General features: G+C 33.0%; 1 protein-coding gene across 2 annotated transcripts; it reads left to right on the top strand.

Annotated features, from left to right (window-relative positions):
- LOC147079674 (uncharacterized) lies at positions 1-17,018 on the top strand. Of its 2 annotated transcripts, XM_085943058.1 has the most exons (7): positions 256-374; positions 1,072-1,132; positions 5,815-5,863; positions 6,156-6,299; positions 14,091-14,377; positions 15,471-15,631; positions 16,815-17,014. In XM_085943058.1, the coding sequence occupies exons 2-7, from the start codon at positions 1,077-1,079 to the stop codon at positions 16,907-16,909; spliced, it is 792 nt and encodes a 263-aa protein (XP_085799184.1). In that variant the 5' UTR covers positions 256-374; positions 1,072-1,076; the 3' UTR covers positions 16,910-17,014. The 2 variants fall into 2 exon arrangements, with proteins under 2 accessions (XP_085799174.1, XP_085799184.1); XM_085943048.1 differs by having other exon boundaries at positions 1-1,132; positions 16,815-17,018.
- The last annotated feature ends 5,677 nt before the right edge of the window (positions 17,019-22,695 follow it).

Here is a 22,695-nt window from a genome sequence, read left to right as displayed (position 1 = left end):
AAATAAAAGTACTTTGTCTATGGTTCAAAATAAATAAAAATGCATGCGTAAATGATGCTCCGTCAATATTTTTTTAGGATAATTTGATTAATCAACGTAGTTTTATATGTAGTTTTAATCTTTGATCATGATGATAATCGTTGAAATGTGGCCTTATTATTAAATTTAAATAAACTAATCGAATATTGTGAAGAGGCAAGGCAATGACGTACCTATTAATACATTGTTGTGTGATTTGTGACAGCCAGGAATTTTCGGATTAAATATGGGCAAAAATATATCTATATGAAACGTATTTCTGAAAGTGATTGACTATTGTTTTTTTATGCTCGTTTATAGAGACATTAAAATGTTATATTTATTATGCAATTAACGTAAACATTAACAATAAATGTCTTGATTGAAATTGATTATTTAATATGCTAATAGAAATGTCACATTTTTCGATTATTTCTGCAAATTCTAAATTTGAATTTTGACACGTCAAATGAACTTGTTTATATCACAAAAGAAAACAATTGAAAATCAATCATCTATTATTTCAGTTTGACAGATAAATAGCAGTGACGTGGTTTTAGATTATATTTTCGTAGTAATTAGTGAGGAAATATGTATTTATTTCTTGTTCGTACGCCAATGTGCTACTTACAGATTTGAATAATTTTGTGGAATATTAATTTAGATATTTTGCAATATTGATTATATAGAAAGAATTAAGCGACATTATAATCGATTTGCGGTAGACGAAAGGCAAGATGCGAAAATGTATGGTGACGGATGTAAAACGCGATTTAAAAACGATAGTATCTGTGATTGTGTCGAGTTTTATCAGATTGTGCCCGATTCAAATGGAAGTAGATTCGGGACTCCAAAAATTGAAGTGAATTCCTTTAATAATCAACAAAGTGGTATTTAAATAAAAAAGTTGACGTATTTTCCAAAATCTCTTAGGATAATAATATATAGGAGATTCTATACCCATTCTATACCTTTTATATGCCATAACACACACACAGGCTTACACATAACCATGCAAGTACTTGGATTACTAATGTATGATTTTTTTTTCAGATGACATGTTTGACTCCATGGAAAGAGTATTCAACCCTCAGAATCCCATACTACCAAAAAGGTAATTATTTACGTAGTCCTAATAATATTAACTCCTTTCGTTTATAAACTAATAATATATAACTAATAATACAAAAATTAATATAAATGAAAAGAATAACAATACACACTTAGACAGTGATTTTAATATTTTTTCTTTCATATTCGGTTAAACTTCAGAATAAACTGAAGAATGTTTTTTTATTTTTCAAAGTGCGGAGCTAATCGCTCAGTTCACCATGACTGCACATTGATTTGGTCAATGTAATTTTGTTGACATTCACAAAACATGATATATGACTTAATGTTGAGATGCAACGGTGTTGTTGGAAAAATCATTTGTTCTCAGCATGTAAGTCGCTATACTATCAAAAATACCTATCAAAAAGTTCAAAAAGTCACTGCCACCACATACAGTATCCAGAGGGATTGAAATAGTGGCAATCATAATTAAATGACATTTCAGTTTAAGAAATATCCTTCCAATAATTAAAACACTGTCTAATTGAAAAATATACTGTATATTTTTAATATTATTATTAAGTGCCATTGTTTAGTTGAGTTTGACGTTTCGATACTGTGGTTTAAGTCTCGTTTGTGTGCTTTGTTGACATTTCTGAGTTGGGACATTAGCGTCGAGTCGAATATCAATGTGCATTGCACCATATTGGACTGTAAATAAAAGGAGCCTGATACGTTATTTCTGTTTGACATTTGAAATTATTTAGTAAACGCATGAATAACGCAGTTATAAACAGTCTTGTTTATCTATCTACACTTATCGTGACGGATTGTCTCTTTACAAACTCTGCAAATTGGCAAATAAATTTCATAGTACAAGTGTGAAATTCTCTTCAAATGAGCTTGCAATAAGGAGATACCTAGATAGATTTAATCCCCACTTATGCATGTTATACACACATTGGGTATGTTTGCAGTGTACGCAGTTGGGTTAGGTTTCTGGTAAACAAGTTGAGTAAATCAACTTCAAAGTTAAATTCATGATTCTATAAATGAGACCTTGTTTTTATTTATAAGACATTTTTTTTATTTACATACATTGCTTGAAGAAACATTCATTTTAATGCGGATCTAACCATACTACTAGGATTGTAAAGTTCATAGTATATAGATGGTGCAGAAGCCTAAGTAAATTTTGGAGGATCTAAAGGATCTTGGCGGTTACAATCAGCCTTAGGTTAGTTCCGCTGTGAAGCCAATTTGATAATAAAGTTAATAAAATTAAAAAAAGGCCATTGGACCCGTTTTTTCCTGTCTTCTCGGAAATGTGTAAATGCTAAGCACGGTTAAAACGAATTGATAAACAATTAACTCTTTATTTATTTAAAATCTGATAAATAGTATTCTAATGCCACAATATAGATTAGTGTCATTTAAATTTTACGAATCGCGTTACTTTTAAAAATAAATGACAAATAGTCGGTCCTGTTTTTGAAATCGGCCAAAATGACTCACGCCACAATGGTTGTAGAACTTAATAATAGTTTTGGAGGTATAGATTGTATGGTAGTGATACACCCCTGTTACAGGCGGGCTTCTCCCGGTGTAAAATAATCATTTAGTAGTCATAAGTCGAAACGTAACCCTGACCTCTAGAAATGGCTTCATAAAACATCTAATCTGATTCCTTGCTCAACTACGTAATTTTTTTTATTCATAAGTAAAGGCCTTCGTCCGGTGTGTGAAAATCATATACTGGGCGGAGGTGTAATTAAGATAAATTTAATTTGACTTAAAAAAGTATAAATGATGATGGATGAGAGAGATAATTTTAAGACTAAATATAAGTATTCATATATAAAAAATTTTGCCGCGCTTGCCGGCAACGTTCAAATTTCCACGCGCCTGCGCCGGGGTGGTCCTCGTGATTCGTCAAATCAAAAGCATCACGCGATAAAATTTGGACAATCACGAGAGTCCTTTTTGCTGGACGGCGTGGGTACGCGAAATTTGAAAAAGAGAAAGAAAGTTAGTAAGCGTCCCTTTTCCAACATGTATGGACCTGCGAAACTTATTGTTAAAACAAAATATATAAACGTGTAAAGAAAATGTAAAATATAAGAGAATACCAAGTTACGCACGAGACAGACGTGGTTTCATTTAATTTCTCCTCAATTTAAAATATCTTTTTTTTGTGAATCCGGGGTTCGATGGACACCTGAGCTAGCCGCTGGAACCCCGGGTATCTCAAATGGCGCTCTGACAACATTGAAGAATGGCATTAATTCTTCCGAACCCGCGAAATAAATTTTAAGCCCGCGAACGCTAAATAAAAGTTTATGAGTAATCATACTGTGTATCAAGTGTTGACGAGATCCAGGAGCAGGAACAACCAAGAAATGGCTAACGAAAAAGCGGACTCCGATGTGACCCTTATCGAAGAAGAAGTGCTGTCTCCAACATCAAACCGCAACGTGAATTTGCCGACTGTAGCGTCACCAACAGCCCTGAAGCCTACGTCAGAAGCAGTGCTGGTCATACCACAATTGTATCAACCTTGGGGTTTGAAGCCGGAGCTTGAAGTCTTCTACACGGGACACCCACTATATATCAGGCGTCAGATTTCATCAAAGGGTGTGAGGCGTACTTCGCCGCAGCTAAGAGCCCGCCTGAAAGTTGGACAGGACTCGCGCTAAATAGATTAAGAGATGAGGCAATATAAATATTTGCATTAGATTTGAGCCTACAATATGATAGGTACCCATACGCCTTAAAAGTATTCAGCTTCCAAAAGGACAGCTACCTTTAAGCAAAAATCAATAAGTAATTGAATTTCTTACTAAAAAATAATTTAAAATCGAAGTTATATGTAAGTAAATAATATATCAATAAAAATTGTTCACAAAAAAATTATTTTTGTTTCTCTAACAATTATGATTTTTTTGTTGTTTAAAAACGGGATGGTTATATTGAAAATACACAGTTTGAACATGACACAAACAAAGTGGTAAGGTCACTGACATGGTATTTGTGAAAGAAATAATGCCGAATAATAAAGTCTTATTAAAATATTGAAATTACGTACTTAAATACATACATAACCGATTAATTAAACAATATTATTTGATGAAACATTTTTATTAATTGAACTGGCATTTACGTGGTAGATATTAATTATAATGGTTTTAAAACAAAATTTTCTGTTAATCCTATGATAATTGAGTTATTTATATTGAAAGCTGTTACGGGCCAAGAACCCATATTCAGAAAGACACTAAGAACTCTATTATTGAAGAGAAAAAAAATGTTTACAAACATTTTTAACTACAATTTTTAACAACTACCAAGCGCGCCAAAAGAAATATAACTTCAAAAATCACATTAATTTGATAAATAATTGCATTGCCAGTGCCATATTAACCTGTGTATCTTTTGACTTTCCTTATTCTAGATATGTGTCGATGACAGTGTCGATGATGAATCTTCCAGAAATCCAAATAATTCCTGATCTTCAAATGTTAGTCCAAGTATTCCTGCTCCTATTATTTTTTTTCCTATTTAACTTTGTTTTTTTTCATGAAATAGCTGTTTAAACCATTTCTAGTAAGTCCAAATTCAAGACGTAGAAGCAATAATTCAAAAATTTATTACCTTACTACCTTACCTACTCTCCCGCATAACGCAAATCTCCAAACATTCAAATTTAACACTACAGTATAATAATATGGTTTCATAGATCTACTTAATATTTTTGTGCTGGGACAAATTAGAATGCTTTTTTGTCGAGTGCAAGCATAAGTCCTATTGTTAAAACTTTACTAGGTATCACAAACATGTGGAAAAAATTATGCAGATACGTTCAGCGTCTTTCTTCGACATTTGATAACACTTGATATTACTTGATATATTATAACACAAAAACATTTGATATTATTTTGTTTGCCATTTCACAGAAATATTGTATCCATATATTATCTAAAACAGCGTTTAATACTGGTGTAAATAGGTACAGTAATCAGGGGTCAATCTAAATTCCGGCTCATAATATCTTGCGTATTGCGTATCTCCTTGTCAATGAAGTCTCAGCATTTTGCGCGAATTCTATCATGCGTACATCGTTCGCAATAACTGCAAACTGCGTATTGTGCATTGCGCTCAAAATAAATCCAACAAAGTAGAGTAACCTCCACGTAACTTTGCAATTGAACACAGTGACAAGATTTGTGTGTAATACGCACTCCGTATCATTGTATTACTAAATGCCAGGCACTTGATTGGTTTACTCACATTTTAGTATTCAAAATAATTCAAAAAAATCTATTCCATATTGCAAAGTTACGTGAAGGGTATTCTATCAATTTACTGTTTTTCGAAAAATCACAAAAAACCTCTCGTAGAATTTGCTTGATTACTCGCTAATTTTCTCTTTATTATGAAATTAATATCAACTATTTATTGTTAATTTAATAATTCGGACAGCTAGATAGCTTTGCGTTAAATCTTTGGGATTTTATACTTAATTTGGCATAATTCAAATCCCATTAAAATTTTTTTGACTTCTCTCCCTTTTCCTTTCGCAGATAAAATTGATATACCTACCTACCCTAAAAAATAGCGATGTATTGCTTGTAGCTCATGAATCGTACCACCTTTAGCGCCAATTCTATTATAATATAGCTAAAAGCGATCAAGCTCACGGGTATTATAAAACAAAAAAAATTTATTCTTTGTCATTATTTTCAGCAATGTTGAAATCACTCCAATGGCAACATGTCGTGCGCCAGTTGTTCAGGTAATTATTATTTTCTTTATATTTTTAATGCTGCATGACTTTATTACGTCAGCACTTAATCATTTTTAACAAAATTTGAAGATCGCCAACAGCAAATAGATATATTTTTTTGCTCAATATGCAGCGCAAGTACAATTTTAATTTTTTTAATAAAAGATTTTTCCGCAGGCAATTTTTTTACAGTACAAATTTAAGTCAAAAGTATAAGAGAATGTGATTTTATCAATTCAATTCAACAGAGGACGATTGTAAAGCTATATTTTTCAATTGAATTTTAATAATCTGTTTTCAGGACATGATTTTGGAACCTGTAGAAGATGTTATCTGCCGGGCCGTGAAGCGGAAACAGAGTAATCTGATTTTGGACCCACAGATAGAACTATCTTCGGATGTAATGGAGAAGAGATTTCAGACTACTCACCAAGAAACAAGATGCGTGAGTCACTATCGGCATGACTATCAATCCGCCGCAGGGCAAAGGCCTCTTCGGGCTGATTCCATTCTAGATGATCTTTTCGCCTTCATAATTAATTATGTACAGCTCCTCATTGTAACCACTTTCTTTAACATCCCTCAAGAATCGCCGACATATACGTCATCGCGGTCTTTTCTGGAACCGTTGCAATACTGCCAGCATGCAAAAAGTTCATGGTGTAATCAGCGGCGGCTGGTCAAACATCATATAAGTGCTCTGCACTGCTTGCATTGCTATGAAACACCGTTCAACATCGTAAATCATATTTTTTCTTCATAGGTTTTTAATATTACCGCTCACTTATTGTAATGCAAACCATAAACCGATGTGCCCATATTGCCAATAGGCGATAATACAGGCACTATGCACCGTATACGTCATCCTATTCCGGCGATGTATTTAGTTTACTTAAAATGAACCCAAAGCTTAGTATATAAATTATAAAACAACTTAAACCATGCTAATCGTTTTCGCCATGCGTAAGTTCCAGAATAGCATGCGCAGACCGGGTAAAATGACATCATATTGGTCTGAGTAGAGAGCAACTACAGATTTGAATTATGGTTTGTTATTATAGACGCTGCAGCTTACTGTTCACGGTCAAATTATGTTAAGTGAAGATCTTGGCATAAAAACATCAAATGTCCACTTTTTTCCATTTTCATTTTATTGCATTTCTATATTCCCTGTGTATGATTACATACAACTGTGCAAAGATATATTTTAAAAAAAAATCATAAGTCCCTCAAATCTACTCTCAAAAATATGCCACTTTTCTAAAAACCGCAATAGTCCAGGCATTTTTGTGTAAAAACAGCAAAGGTCCAGTAGTTCTACACTTTTATCACCAGGCGGCGTTAGTAATGTTAGTATACATTCCATACAATTTAGTGTCTGAGCTGTCAAATTATCCTTGATTCGTATAATTATTGCTTTTTATAACGTTTTCTTATGATTGTTTTTATATTTTATCATGGATATTACTAGCATAGACATCTGAAACGTCTCGAAAGAGAAAAAATAACAAAACCATGCAACGTTTTTACCAAATAACGGTGACTTTCATTATTGTTCAGTTGGATGCAATAAGGAAAATTCTGGGCCCTTCAATATAAAATCTAAAGAGACCGGAGAAAAAGATTTTTTTAATATGAAATATAGGTTAAAACTTTGGCATTTTTCGGTAAAAATTTTGTAGGCTAGTTATAATGTACAAACTAGACCAGGCTAGTAAGGGAGAAATGCTTTGCGAACATTTCAGTTTCTCTCTAGGCTGTGGGATAGATTCAATGTAGTGAATAAAAATCAAATGCAAGTCACGATTGAATTTAAAACAACATATGGTGGATTAGTTCCATTGAAAGGAGCTAAATAAAAAAATATTTTTAAATTAGCTAAATATTTACAAAACCCAATAAATGTATCGTTTAATTTGCTGATAGTGATGGTGTCAGACGAGGCTAATCGGTTTTCTTTTTTCGTGTTAACTATCAATTCATGGTGGAAATCCATTGTTTTGATGATTTAATTTAATAAAACACATTTTTTTAGTACTTATTCTACTTTTCATAAATAAATCTGAATAGGTTTCGTCCGCCTTAGAGGGACATTTTCAACTGTTGAAAACAGTTGGCAGAAAAACAGAGGCGGACGAAACCGGTCCAGATTTATTTAATAAAAGTGGAATAAGTAGATACCTACTAAAAAATGTGTTTTATTAAATTAAATCAATAATAATAATATGAAGCTAATCAGTATAAACCCGCACATGTTTAAAACATTTTTTCAAATATTTAATTCTTGATTTTTTAGAAACATTGAAGTCGTTTGTTAATTGGTAAATAATATGTCCAAGCCTTATTAAAAGTTGTATTATGATTAAAAAATAACAGAAATATATATTCTTTATTTTATTTAATAAAATTATAGTTTTAGTCATACTATTTACATTTCGATCTTTTCAATTTTGCAATAAAAACAACAAATGTCCAAAAATTGTGTAAAAACAGCAAATGTCACACTCATTCTTTTTTAAATATCTATTTAACCAAAATAAATTTTATATTTTTTTTACATTCATATAGTGCATATACGGTTTCTCTATAATTTCTCATTGTCAGATTAATAATTTTTTTTTTTGACAACCAAGATATTATGTTTTTACCCTCTCCTGGAAAAAAAGTGTTTTGTGACATTTGCTGTTTTTATGCCAAGATCTTCGTATCATATTTAGCAATCTCGTATGTAAAATGCCTGTAAAACTAAAAACAATTGAATTCATTATTTTCTAAATTTAAAATCGGTAAGAAATACAATGTTGGTAAGATATTTTGAATTATGTGTAATCCAATTTAAATCAGTGAAGTAAAAATAATTTTGCTACCTACCGCATTTATGGAAAATTAATATTTCATTATCCTGTGTGTCGACTAAACGCGAAATGATGTCAGTTATTTATAATATAGAAAATTATTAATTCATGAATTCTAGTGATAAGCTAATAAATCTTAATACTATTTCACAAAGTGCAGTTTCATAATAATCATTATTCATACAGTGTACAAATTGCTAAAGACACCTAATGTACTTATATAGAATAAGATGGCTTCCGTTAAAAGAGATACAATCGTTTCTTAAAACTAATCCAATAAAGATTTAAGTAACTCGTATCATGTTTCATTATACGTTTATATTGTATTAAAAGTAAATACCCTTTCATTTTATCTTCCACTATAAATTAAGTACAGACAAGGTTTGAAAGATTTGAAATTATGCTTGCAAAGGAATTTAATGTCATACAAAAATGACAACTTAACCCTTTTACTCCCATTCGACCGATATTTCGGCCCACCATACATATGCGAAAACTCCATCTGGGCCTATCCATCGGCCGAAAGTTTGGAACCAAATTTACGATTTATTCCAAATTTTTTCCCGTCATATTTCGTCTCGTGTAGACAAAGCATTATATTCACTGTGTGTTGGGTGTGAGTAATAGTGAACCATTTTATACAATGCGTATAAAAATACATGTTTTAATAATTATATTTCTAAGAACTTTTTCGTAGGTACGTACAACTACTATGCATACAAATACCAATTAATTGATACCTACAAATATTGAAAGTTTTTGTGCGTGGACCTTGAAATATTCTAAAAGTATCATATTGATACCATTACCAAGTATATGTATAGTATCAAAACAATAGGTTTTCTGGAAATATTCGTTTGAATAATTATTATATAAGTAATTATAATATATTATGTTATTAAATATTGTGTATTTCGTCAGCCGTAATTGCATTCTTCTAAAGGTTTTGCACTTACGTTCATTATAAATATTACGTTAATACATTTAGATTTAGAATATTACAGAGCTACTAATCCGCAATGCCACACATTTTACTACTTACCGTGATTAAATTAGTTATAAAATTTTAAGTAGATAAAATGTAGGTTACCGTTAATTTAAAAAAAAAGTCACCGCCCATCCCATTTAAGGTTACATGTAAATTGTACGTAATGCATTTTACCGTGGCACAGTTTGCGGTGAGCTTTCTATCCGAAAGAGATGACCGTATACTATAAGATAAGGTATCCAATTTTATTAGATTCAATATGAATATTAATTCAATTATCATAGCCGATTGTGGCAAAATTCATAAATTCAATAATGAAAACCTAACCTAACAAAAAATTATCCAGTAATCGGCTATTTCCAAAATTTTTTTGCCACTGGCTTCCTGTAAACCGACAAGAACCGTGTTTTATTTAGACATGAATTTTATCTCAGTACTATACGACCTAAAGAGGTTGAACAGTCTTTAATATACGACCATATATTATTACCCATACAATATTTCGGATACGGCGAACTGTGTATGTACCTACAGATTTCCAGACACGCCCATTTATTCATGTATTTAGGTATTATTATTTGATTTAAATGCACATAAAGAGTAAAAAAAACTATTCAGACAGGTACCTAGACACATATTACTTTAATAAACACTTAATATGAAAGTTTTAAATTTTTGTCAACTTTTGTAATTTTGATATACCTACTTACAACATATTTTATCGTAACAGACATTTTCAATTGAATAACACAATAATAACGAAATATATGTGCATATTGTTGCGTACATAAAAATTAACTTTAATAAAAAACTAACTGGTTGGTGATATTTGTACTTATTTATTAAATGACTGATTTATATAGATAAGTACGTTATGAGATGGGGTAACTTTATCACTGAAAAATTTGCTATGTTTAAAATTCATCAACTGTGTCAAAAAAGGTTCTATATCGATGACAAATTTTGAATTGCTTGTGATCGCTTCATAAATGAAGAAAGTGAACAACTTTAAAATGAATTATTTTCAATACAATATTATTTATCATCATCAGCTGTGGTATACACCAATATAGTATATATTTTTTATCGAAATACAAGATTTTGTACACACGGCGGCTGATGTAGCGTAGCCATCTATGAAACTGTGGGTTGCGGGTTCAATCCGGCAGATGGGAAAAATAATGCATATTGTTTTTTCAGCGTGTACCTACTCGATCTACTGAATGAAGTTAGTGGGTTGGGCGAATGGACTAAATAATAATTATTCCTCGTAAAGAAGGGTACGTAGGTGTGTATAACTTGCACTTCGTAGAGATATATGTTTTCAAATTAGGACTGAAAATTGTATCCATCTAACTACCATTATTTTATGTAAGCGTATTGTTCTTAAATCAGTTGTTTAAGACAATTCAGTGGCGTAACAGAATATAGAAAGCTCCATAAAGACAATGTTTTACTTAACTCCCTTTTTATTTAAAGGATATTGTGTACATATAGAATTATTAATCCACGACGTTCACAAATGATATGTTATTTAAATAAGGGTAAGTGAAGCAATTTATAAGAATATCTAATAAAAAGCAACATGTATACGTCTTTAGTCAGAGTATTGATAAGTCGCGCAGCCCTTGTTATCGGTAGGTACTTGAAGTAATATAATATATATTATAAGTATGAGTATTTCATGCATTATTGTTATTTTTAAGTTAATAAGTAAGGAATTCAAAGATATAATATTACATACCTATGTATAAGTAAGTAGATATTTAATATACAACAAATAAATATACGAAATGTACAATAAGAGCTTTAGAAAATTATAAATCATCCAATTAACTATTTTTTTATTCAACGAATAATTCACAAGATTTGACAATGTAACATTTTTAATTGAAGATAGCTGCTACATAGTTTGAAAGCACATCAAAGAAAACTGAAAAGATCTTATTAAAAAATAATACGATGCCCAGCAGGATACAAACCTGCGCCCACTGGATTCGCGCCAATGTGCTCTGCCAATTAAGCTACCTGCGTTATATTCAATTGCAATGTAAATCATTCATCACAAATATATTCAGCTAAGCTGAAATTTAAGAGATACGTCCCTCCACAGCTATTATATATTTTCATATGATACATTTATTTTAAATATGTTAACATATTATTATAAATATTATTAGCTACCGCAATGGGAAATTTTGTTGAATAAATTCATATGAATAGTCTGTAGGTAGATACAAGTTTGACATACTGTCCACGTATTATGATGACGAAGAGTTTTGATTCTTGGAGTAAAACATGCAGAGTTGTTCGAGGTAGATTGTAGTTTTACCCAAGGGCCAAAACATCCTCCATGCAAATAACATCATATTAAATAATAGTAATTTGGTTTGCAAAATTACTTAGTGTTTTATCAAAATCTATTGTGATATTTCAGCCAAAATACATAGTACAGTGCACAAAATGTAGAATCGAGTGCGATGATGGCATCGCATGCACAAGTAAAATCACTGCCATTTGAATTCACACATTCAGTTTGGATGCGATGATCTCTGGAAGTTCTCACATACTTGTTATTTTTTTCTCCGCCGTAGATCACATTAAATAGTTAATGAACTACTGTGACTGTATTCTTCAATAATTTGTCTAAATAAGTAGGTACTAAACTATACTAATACCATCGCTTCTACATAATGAAAATTCCTCGGTATTCATAAAGATACTATAACAATAATATTTATTTCATAATTCATTGTACCTACTACATCGTACACCTTATTTTTCTGAAAAACATAGGTTCCATAAATTATTAACGCATTTTTTAATTAAAAAATGTTGTAATATTAGAGTCCGTCCCCAAAAAAAAAGAACTCCGGCTGACCGGAGTCTAATTATTATAAATGATTTAGTGCTTTGAAACTTATTTTTAGAAATTACTTCATTCCCATATCAGTTAGTCCTCAATACTGTATCGAATTCTCTTGCGATTTCGTGAATTGAATAATATTCTTGAATACCTTGACACTATACGATTTTTTTTGATTACTTTATAAAAATTCTATTTCATAGAGAAATAATAATATGTTTATTTTTTTTCTGTTTGTTGTCACACAAAAAAAGTTTCAAATTTTTAAAACATGTGTAGAATTAGTTATTTAAAAAAACTAAATCGACGATTTTTTGTCAAAAAACGCTTGGGAGTTTTCGCATATGCTAGGCTAAATCAGCTGGGAGTAAAAGAGTTAAATAATTGAATAATTAATGCGTTTCTCAGAAATTACAAATCAAATCGGACAGAGATGTTACGTTAAGAATGATTTGAATTAGACTGTGTTAAAGGTAGTCCGTGCCATTGAGTTTATAATAATATATTGTTTCGGAACAAAGAAATAGTCGAAAGGTGGCAAATTTGCATCCGGTAAATGACCGTAACGCGTGTGTGATTGTTACACTTGAGTTCATAACCTGAGGTCAATCACTTCTAGTAAAGGCCTATGCAATCAATATGTTATTTGTTTTCGCAATCCGGAAAACTGGCTACTTGGCATGATTCCATTCTTCCTTACATTGTCATTTCGACTATGTTGCAAAATGCGAATCTAACCAATATTGATTTATTAATATTGTTATCGGTATATTGTTTTAGGGTTTTTGACCTCTTGCTCAATCAGTAGACTGCAATGATGCCTGTTTACAATGTTATCGAAATGCTTAAACATACTATGGTTTCTACAATGCATTGTACTTAAATAGATTAACAACTTTGACGAGATCATGGTTAGCGCGCCCACACATGCATTATTTATTATCATGAAAAAGAATTACAACATTAAAAAATGAATGATTCTCTAATAGTCAACAATTTAATGAGAAAAACGAAACTGTTTTTTTCAACAATTTTTTGGCCGTAGTTTGTCCAGGCCTGGTGTACGATGAGCATTCCCCCACTGGTTATAGTAGGATTATTTATCACGATTAAAACAACAAAACCTTCATTCAAAACAATCCTAAATTTGGATGATGCCGGCAGTATAATTGCGTCATCTTCGAAGTGGAAACTAAGCAATATATTATATTATCTTGAATCACGTCCAAAAAATGTTTGGTGCTGTTACTGTCACGTGGCATGCTTTTCTGCAGTAGTTTTAATGCATGCCGGCTGATATTCTGACATTATTTAATAGGATTTTTTTTCAACTTTTCATTAAAAAAATTGTTTAGTTTTTCACCGGTCAACTTACTGATTTTGATGAACCACTGATATACATACTTGTAAGTTCTTCAAAAAGGAAAGTGGCCAATATGTGTCTGTTCATGTTAATAATGTTTGGAATATACACTTTTTAGCAAAGACCTCTGAACGATAACATAATAATCAATCCTAATATTTCAGGCTGCAAGGGCACAAGGGAAAAGCCTCAGGACCCCGGCGTCCACAGTGAACCCGTCCGAACAGCCCACCCTTCCTCCGACGCTCGAGCGGTCCGCCCGATGCCCCATAGACAATATTGCGTCACCTACCACTGTCTTGCAGATACATGAAAACACCCTACTGCCAGACGGTGGTGGCCAGGTGGTTAAGGAAGAGAATGTCACTTTAACTGCCAATTGCAGCGATGACAGGACCCCGGTGTCTCTCGGTGACAATGTCGTGATGAGCCCAAGAAAAATGATGTTGGAGTAAGTTCAATTTGTCATTATTACACTATACACTAGCAGATTGTTGTGTGTGAGGAAGCCCGAAGGAAGCCCGAAGAACAATTGAAGCTATTGGTTTCAAATATTAAATTCAGCTCCGTTTGTCAGATAAATTCGTTTATATTCATCGACAGTCATTTTTTATATTCTACGACTGACTTTAAACATGAACGTCAAGGACATTTTATTTCACATTCAAAACTGCATAGTTCGATCAGACAAGACAGTCCAGTGTACAGTTAGTTATTATGAAACAAAACATCAAACATACATAATTTTGAAAAACACTTCTGCGAAAATATATTATAACCAATAGAAAAAATCTTTTTTGAAAAAAGTAAGCCACCCCGGCAGGGAATCGAACTCTGCATCTCTTGGGTTTACGCCCCGTCCGTGCATTACCCTCTATGCTACAAGGCGACGAACTAATTGCGACAAATTTTAACTATTGGCCTTTTTTTTAATACCTGCTCATCAGCATTCTTCTCTTAGGATTTTTTCTATTGGTTATAATATATTTTCTCAGAAGTGTTTTTCAAAATTATGTATGTTTAAAAATTAGAATGGTACATTCTTAAATCTTGTGAATTACTCGTTGAATAAAAGAAATAGTTAATTAAAAACATCAAACGTTTGCATTGACACATTCATCTGGTATTGTAATCACATTTAATTATTGATAACAGTATTTATTTTCAATAGTACAGTAGACTCCCGATTATCCGGGCTAATGGTGGGAAGAAGCGACACGGATAAACGAAAAACACGGGTAATCCGAACTAAGTATGGTATTACATAATACCTAATACATTTTTAAAGCAGACAATTATTTTAACATGTTTAATACTCATTATGTATTAAGAAAATCTGCGATTTTGGTTTGTTTGCAGCGCATCTTTTAATGATTTTCTAATGAGCTATTATATCGTTGTTCGTGCACGGATAATTGGGAGTGTACTGACATTTGATAAATCTTGTTTTATTTATTAGACGTTTGCTACTGTATAAAGTGTCTTGAAACCCTGCGATTTTACATATTATTTCACTAAAATGTCCTTAAATTTGTATCATTCAGAGAGATGTGGAGTCCGATCAAGATCATGATAATGATTATAAGAGCCAAGGAGGACGGCGTTCATCCGCTCAGGTTGGATGATATCATCGAGAGAGAATACTACCCGACCGTCGGTCTGTCCAAGAAAGATGTCGCCGCCAAGCTCTTTTTCGTCATCCTGTGTAAGAATGATTTTATTGCAAGTCAGTTACCGAGATTTTTGACAGGAGCGTATGGATTATGGGTATTTGCATATTTTAAGCAAAAACAGATATTATGCTGAACTCATATCCAAAAAAAGCATTATGTCAATTAGATACCGATAATTTTTAGCTCCCTTCCAAATCAGTAAAAACAAAGATACTTGTGACGTGTTTTTGACTTAAATTTTAGTATTTTTTTTCCAATTTTGGTGTCACTGAATTCGGAGTGCGTCTTATAATCTATGACATCAATTGCTATCAACACAGAAATAAACAATCTATATTATGATGGTTTCATTTAAGCAAGGTTTAATTTTATCTTAAAAACCGACTAATTTGAAGACGGTCAATTTGTATTCCTAAGTTCAATGAAAACAAATTAATAAACATTAATAACAAAATAAAAATTAATAAACAATTAATAACAAAATTAAATAAACAAAGTTTAGTGTGCACTATTTATGTCGGATCTTAACAGCCTACCTCCACCGTTTGCACCGGGTGGAGATTTGTTAAAGTGGGCGCAGCTTATTTAGAAAGACAAAAGTGTTGTTTATATGAATAATCACCACAATTCTTTCTAACTTGTTGCACTGATTCACCTGATTCATTGTAGATTTCATCTTTTGTCAATTCAACTCAATTAGGAAAAATCTAACAAGAAATACCTCCCTCCGTATTCTATGTGAAATATTACAAACCTAAAGATTTACAGAAACCAATTATTAAATTAAAAGTGATATAAATATAAAATATATATGTTGACACACCCAACGTATTGCATATAGGGGTTAATTAGCTAGTAAAAATACCTATGCATATTCGGCACACGTGTGATTTCCAACTAATATTTGGACCATTCCATACCATTCCAACCAACAGGTGGACTGGTCACTTATCGGTTTTTGTTATTGGCATTATTTAGTGTTAGCCCATGTCGATAACACAGCACATCCATTTGTAAAATTGTAATCTCAACCATATAATTATCATATTATTTAATTATGTACTTATGTTGTATATTTTAGCTTTAGGAATGGTGATAACACTGATAACCATTTCACTATACAAATCCATCATCTGTATGTCAACAACAAATCGAGATTTCAACTTGAATTATATATTACGAGTGTTCTGATAAAAAATATTATTTCTTTTGCAGATCTGAAGAAGTATGGGATGATAAAAGTATTGAAAAGAGGGATAAAAATTGGTCACATTGGCTACGGTGATGGAATATCATCCACAAGAGGATGAAAATCTCAAAAAAAATATTATAATATTTTTCCAAATTTATATTTAGTTTATATATTAATACCAATACCAAATTTTAATAATACCTGCCAATTAAAAGTTGTATTTAAATAAAACAAGATGTTCTTTTATTTTACTTGTATTATCGCAAGCAATGTGCTTATTATTAGCTTTACAAATATTACTCGTAAATATTAACCACAGTAAAAAAATATCAAGTTAGTTTAATAAGAGAAAATAATGATAGACAGATACAGCCGTCGATAATCGGCTAACTTCGAGATGTCTCTGTTGCACGGCTTGTCTCGCACGCTGTGTGGGATGGGCATCAGAGATGTCTACATATAAGACAGGCGGGCGGTTAGGAATAGTCGCTTTGGCCACTCATGTCTCATTTAGCTTCTTTATCAAATTCTCCACTTTAGAATCGTCAGAATTGTCATATCTGGAAAAAGAAGACAAAAAAGTTATATAATCATTCGCCTGAGGTGATACCTAACCTTTAGTCCATTTTTATATCATTATTTAGATGAACAATCACAAAAATACGTGTACAAAATGGACGGTGTTATGCAGTAACCAGTTAAGCGACACTTTTGTGTTTTTGCATTTTTCGTTTTAACGACAATATGAATATGTTTTCTACGTTTTGCAAAAAAGATCGTGGTCAAATTTGGTCTGTATTGCCATCTATGAGACTTTTAAAAAAATGTGTGTATACAATAATAAACAAATCCATTTTGCAGTAAATAGTCATCCACCAAACAACATGGCCGCTGTTGTGAAACTGAGATGTCAAACGTTGTTGTTTTTTGCATTTTCTTACAATATCTGCCTAGTTATCGTCGCCCCACTTACTTAAATTCATTATAATTATTGTTTTATAAGTTACAGTGGAAATATAAGGCTAAGATAAGCTGAATTGAATAATAAAAAAAGAGTTTTTTTAGGATGTGTCACTTTCAGCCTTCACTAAACTGATTATTGCAAAAATTATGTTCCCACTTTTATGGTGCATGGTCAGTTGCTTAGCTGATTATTGAGAAATGTGATTCACGCTTTTCATTTTATTTGGTGCTTAACTGGTAGTTGCAAAATGATTTATTGAAATATTTGGTTGATACATAAATATTGCCTTAACAATAAAAATATTGTCTAACAATTTATTAGTGTATTATAATGTAAATGTAAATGGGGATTATTGGTGGTAATATATTTTTTCCCTTATTTCCAAGATGAATAGAGGCAAACTCATGGTTGCTATGGCAAGAAATGAAATGGCTTTGAAAAATAGAAGAGACATTATCAATGATTGAAGAAGATATTGTAGATTATCAGTAGATGATAATATTGTCAATATTATTGAAGATACCTTTCTTAGTTTTGGAGGCACATCAAATTATAATAATACATTAAATAGAAAAACTATCAGCAGAAAAAATAACTGGTCTAAAAAAAATACTAAGCTTTGTACTCAAAGATGCCAAACCCTTCTACCAATTTCTCTATAATGACGGAGCTGATTATACAGACGATGTAGAAGGGTTTGGATTATCTTTGGATTTTGAAATCGAATAGAATTCATATTTTGACACTAATTTTAAGTTTTATTCATCGGTTGAAACATAACATTTACATTTATTTTTATTGCTTCCTTTTTTATTATTACTCTTACTGTGGTAATATTTTATTTAGAATAGTACTTAGTTTCATTTATACTATATTGTAATAAACACATAATTTTCTAATAAATATTCTATGTTCATATTGTTTTTTTAATAAGCAAAACAAAATTCGTAAATAATTGATATGTTAATGGAAAATCAGTTAAGTCACACTTTTGGTGCATAGTGGAATACTGCAAACTAATATTTTTTTTTTTTGCAACGATTACTATTTTTCAATAACCATTTACCTAATATATTATAAACAACAGATCATATTATTAAAAAAGTCTTTATACAATCACAAGGCACGTTTTCAAGAAATAATTTACAAAAAAAATTATAACTATTCATTATCTTGACTAAATGGTGTATATGGTGGTGCTAAATTGGATCTCTTGTAACTCGACATAATGATATTACAGAAGAAATCAACAAGAGAATCATGTCTGCGAATAAATGCTACTTTGGCCTGTTAAGACATTTTAAGTCCCGCTTACTATCTCGCCAAACTAAAAGCACTCTTTACAAGACACTTGTAAAGCCAGTGCTCACCTGCCCATCAGAAACCTGGACATTAACTCTGCAAAATGAACGAGCCCTGAACATCTTTGAAAGAAAAATTCTCCGCGGTATATATGGACCGATCAGGGATGGCACCAATTGGAGGAGAAGATATAATCCTGAGCTCTACGGGCTGTACGAAGATTGCAGCACAGTTCAATCAATTAAGATTGGGAGACTGCGATGGCTAGGTTATGTGCACTGTATAAATGACAATGAACCGGCAAAGAGAGTGATGTCCAGCAATCCAATAGGACGTAGAAGAAGACGCAGGCCAAAGATTCGCTGGTTGGATGGAGCTGTCAGTGACAGCCGTATTCTGGGGGTACCAAATTGGAAAGCGGCCACACTGGATAGGGACAGGTGGAGGGAGCTGTTGGAGGAGGCCAGGACCCACACCGGGTTGTCGCGCCCCTGAAGATGATGATGATGACCACATTACGTGTCGTCACTGCGGTTGATTTTTTATTGAAATTATTTTACCCCAAAATGAGTTGTCCGAGTAAAAAACAACGAATGTATCAATTGAACAGCGATTGGGAAGAAGACTGGGTACTTTTTTATTCAAACTAAGGACAAAGGTGTTTGCTTAATACGCAACGGTGCTGTGCCAGTGATAAAAAAACATAACCTCAAAACGCCATTTCAAGACAAATTACAATTTTTTTGGCGTTGATTATCTACCTAAATCAGAATTGAGAAAAAGAAAAATTGATCAACTAAAATCAAAACTATCTACACACAGCAAACGTTTTTTAGTAACTGTTTATAAAAATAAAAATGCTATGTACCATTACTTCCTTTAAAATTTCTCATTTGTTGGCACAAAGTAAAAAATCATTTTTAGAGAGCGAATTAATTAAGAAAGCATATCTCACTGGTGCCGATACGCTGTTTGAAGAATTTTTCAATAAGCGAGAAATTAGTTTGGCAATTCAAGATGACTGTGCAGTTATCTAATGAGGATCCAGAAAATGTCAACTGATTTACAAAGTCAGTTGAAAAATGTGAATGGTTCTCACTGCAACTAAACGAGTCGACAGATATAGCTGACACTTATCGTAATTGGTCTATTCCTCTCAAATAATATACCTAGGTACCTATGCATTGCTTCATTATTATTGTCATCAATTGTTTCGATATGAATGTCCCGCATTGGGAAACTATATTGTTTAAGGCGATACATCAGTGAAACGGCAAATAATTTTCAACTATAGGCGCGACGAAATTTTGGACTCGCTGCCATTCGGAGAGAGAACGTCGAGCTGGGAACACGTCAATTTGTTTTCTGATGACGACGGGGGTATTAATTCTTAAATCGTGTAAAGATGACTAAAAACGTTATCCATTTACTTTAAAAAGTAAACATGTCAATGAATATATTATTATTGTTACTGATAGAACAATAAACAGAACATTAAATGGACGCAAGTTGGATTTATATGACAAATTATATTTCGTTTGGCATGCGTCATTTGCACCCGTGACCCGCAATCCGCGCATTGCCTAGCCACGATCTTTTTAGACCGTGCCTCAACTGAGGTATAGCCTTAAGGCTAAAATTTAAATTCAAAATTTGATTCATTAATTTTTTATAGACAATGAAACTCCATACTCCAGAATAAACTACGCATATATTATAGCTTACCTTACCGCCGACGTGAGACGACTGTTTTTGTGTGCTCTCCTCTTATCCTTAAAATTGACTGAATTTAATTCATTTAAATTTAGAAATGTCGACTGTAAGCAAAGCAGTTCAGTGTAATGGTGAAGAACTCGTGTCTGCTGCACCAAATCGTGTGTTAGTGATTGTGGAATTATTGCTAAAAAAAGTTGAAAAATTAGAAGAACGGTTGAATAAAACGTGTACCTGTCAGTTGGTGTGCCCCCCTCCGGCCCCGCGCGATGCACCGCCCGCCGCTTTACCGAGCAAGTCGAAATCCAACAAATCGGTAATTAGCGGTAATGCGCCAATTAAGGAATCGAGTGTCAAACAGAAATCAACAACAACTGCGACTCTATCTAATACGATGACGTCCCGAATAACCAGGTCAAAGAAGGTTTTAGATAACATCAGTAAAAAGTCTACGACCGAGATCTCGAAAACGGGGGAAAGTACTTCTAATCCAGAGCGTGACGTCATAGACATTTTGGCTGTTGGACGATCTACTGAAGACGGAAAATGGTCTACAGTAGTGAAGAAGAAGTGACCAGCGGCTGTCCGTGGCATCTTAGGCGGAGGAGTGAAGGGGAGCGATGTAGTTAAAAACTACCACTTCTACCCCTTTCACCCAGAGACGTCTGCTGCGGATATGTCTGATTATTTAAAAATACTTGCAAATTGTAACGCCGAATTTACAATTGCAAAGCTAAAGTCAAAAGGGGACTACGCATCTTTTAAGATAGGGATTCCTGTTAAACTGAGTACGTTGATTCTAAAGCCTGATAATTGGCCACGTTACTCATTCATTAAAGAATGGGTGTCAAAAATTGAAACACCACGGCTGCCAACCAGCTGACTTAACAATGAAAATAATAATTGCCCAAGGCAATTATTGTTCTACTACCAAAATGTACGTGGCTTAAAGACAAAAGCTGTCGATTTTTTGAGAAATGTTTTGGCTGACGACTATGATGTCATAGGGTTAACTGAAACATGGCTTAATGACAGTGTTTTTAATCGCGAATATTTTGGAAGTGAGTACTTAGTCTTTAGGAGGGATCGAGATTCCGGCGCAGGCCACAGGCAGGGTGGAGGCTGTCTTTTGGGGGTAAGAAGCATGGAGGGGTTCAAGGCCGAACGTGTCCATGCTTTAAAGACTCCAAATGAGGACCTTTGGGTGAAACTAACCTGTGATGGAGTCACTATTTACGTTTGTGTTGTATATTTTCCTCCAGCCAGTGACGTGGAGGTGTAAAAATGTTTTGTTGAGAATATGCTATCTAGTGTCAACTTGATTGGAGACAGAAGTATTATTGTGATGGGAGACTTTAATGTAACTTCAGCGCGTAACGGTGAAAGGGTCAATAGTGAACTGGAATTTATGTGCGCTGTTCTTGGATTTTCTCAGTACAATGATATTTCTAACTCTAGTAATGGGCTTCTGGATAGGGTATTCAGCAACATCAATTTGTCAGTTTCCCGATGCATGTCCCCTCTTGTACGGTAGGATGACTATCATCCTACTTTGGTTTTTGTGCTCAGGTTTCGGTCGATTCGCCCGCTGTGAACTGAAATACCCTCACATGAAACCGATCGGTGCAGGGGATGGAAGTTTGAAGGTGGAAACTTCAAGCTACTTTACTCATTAATGAGTGAAGTAGATTGGAGTGAGTTGCTCGGGATTTGTGATGTAAATGAGGCGGTACAATTCTTTTATAATACTGTATATAATGTGTTTGATGAATGTTTTTCAAGGAGGTTGCCATGTCGTGGTGGAAGGCGATACCCGAGGTGGTTTTCTCGAGAGATTATTGGGGACATTCAGATCAAGCATTGCTATCACAAAGCTTGGAAGGCTGAGCATGGTCAACGCGACTATGAAATGTTTAGCCTTTATT

The sequence above is a fragment of the Rhyacophila brunnea genome, unplaced genomic scaffold (genome assembly GCF_057557595.1).
Source record: "Rhyacophila brunnea isolate RB1 unplaced genomic scaffold, BYU_Rbru_1.0 scaffold_1, whole genome shotgun sequence".
Lineage (NCBI taxonomy): Eukaryota > Metazoa > Arthropoda > Insecta > Trichoptera > Rhyacophilidae > Rhyacophila > Rhyacophila brunnea.
Note: the sequence above shows the minus strand (reverse complement) of the source record. Positions and strands in the feature narration are given on the sequence as shown.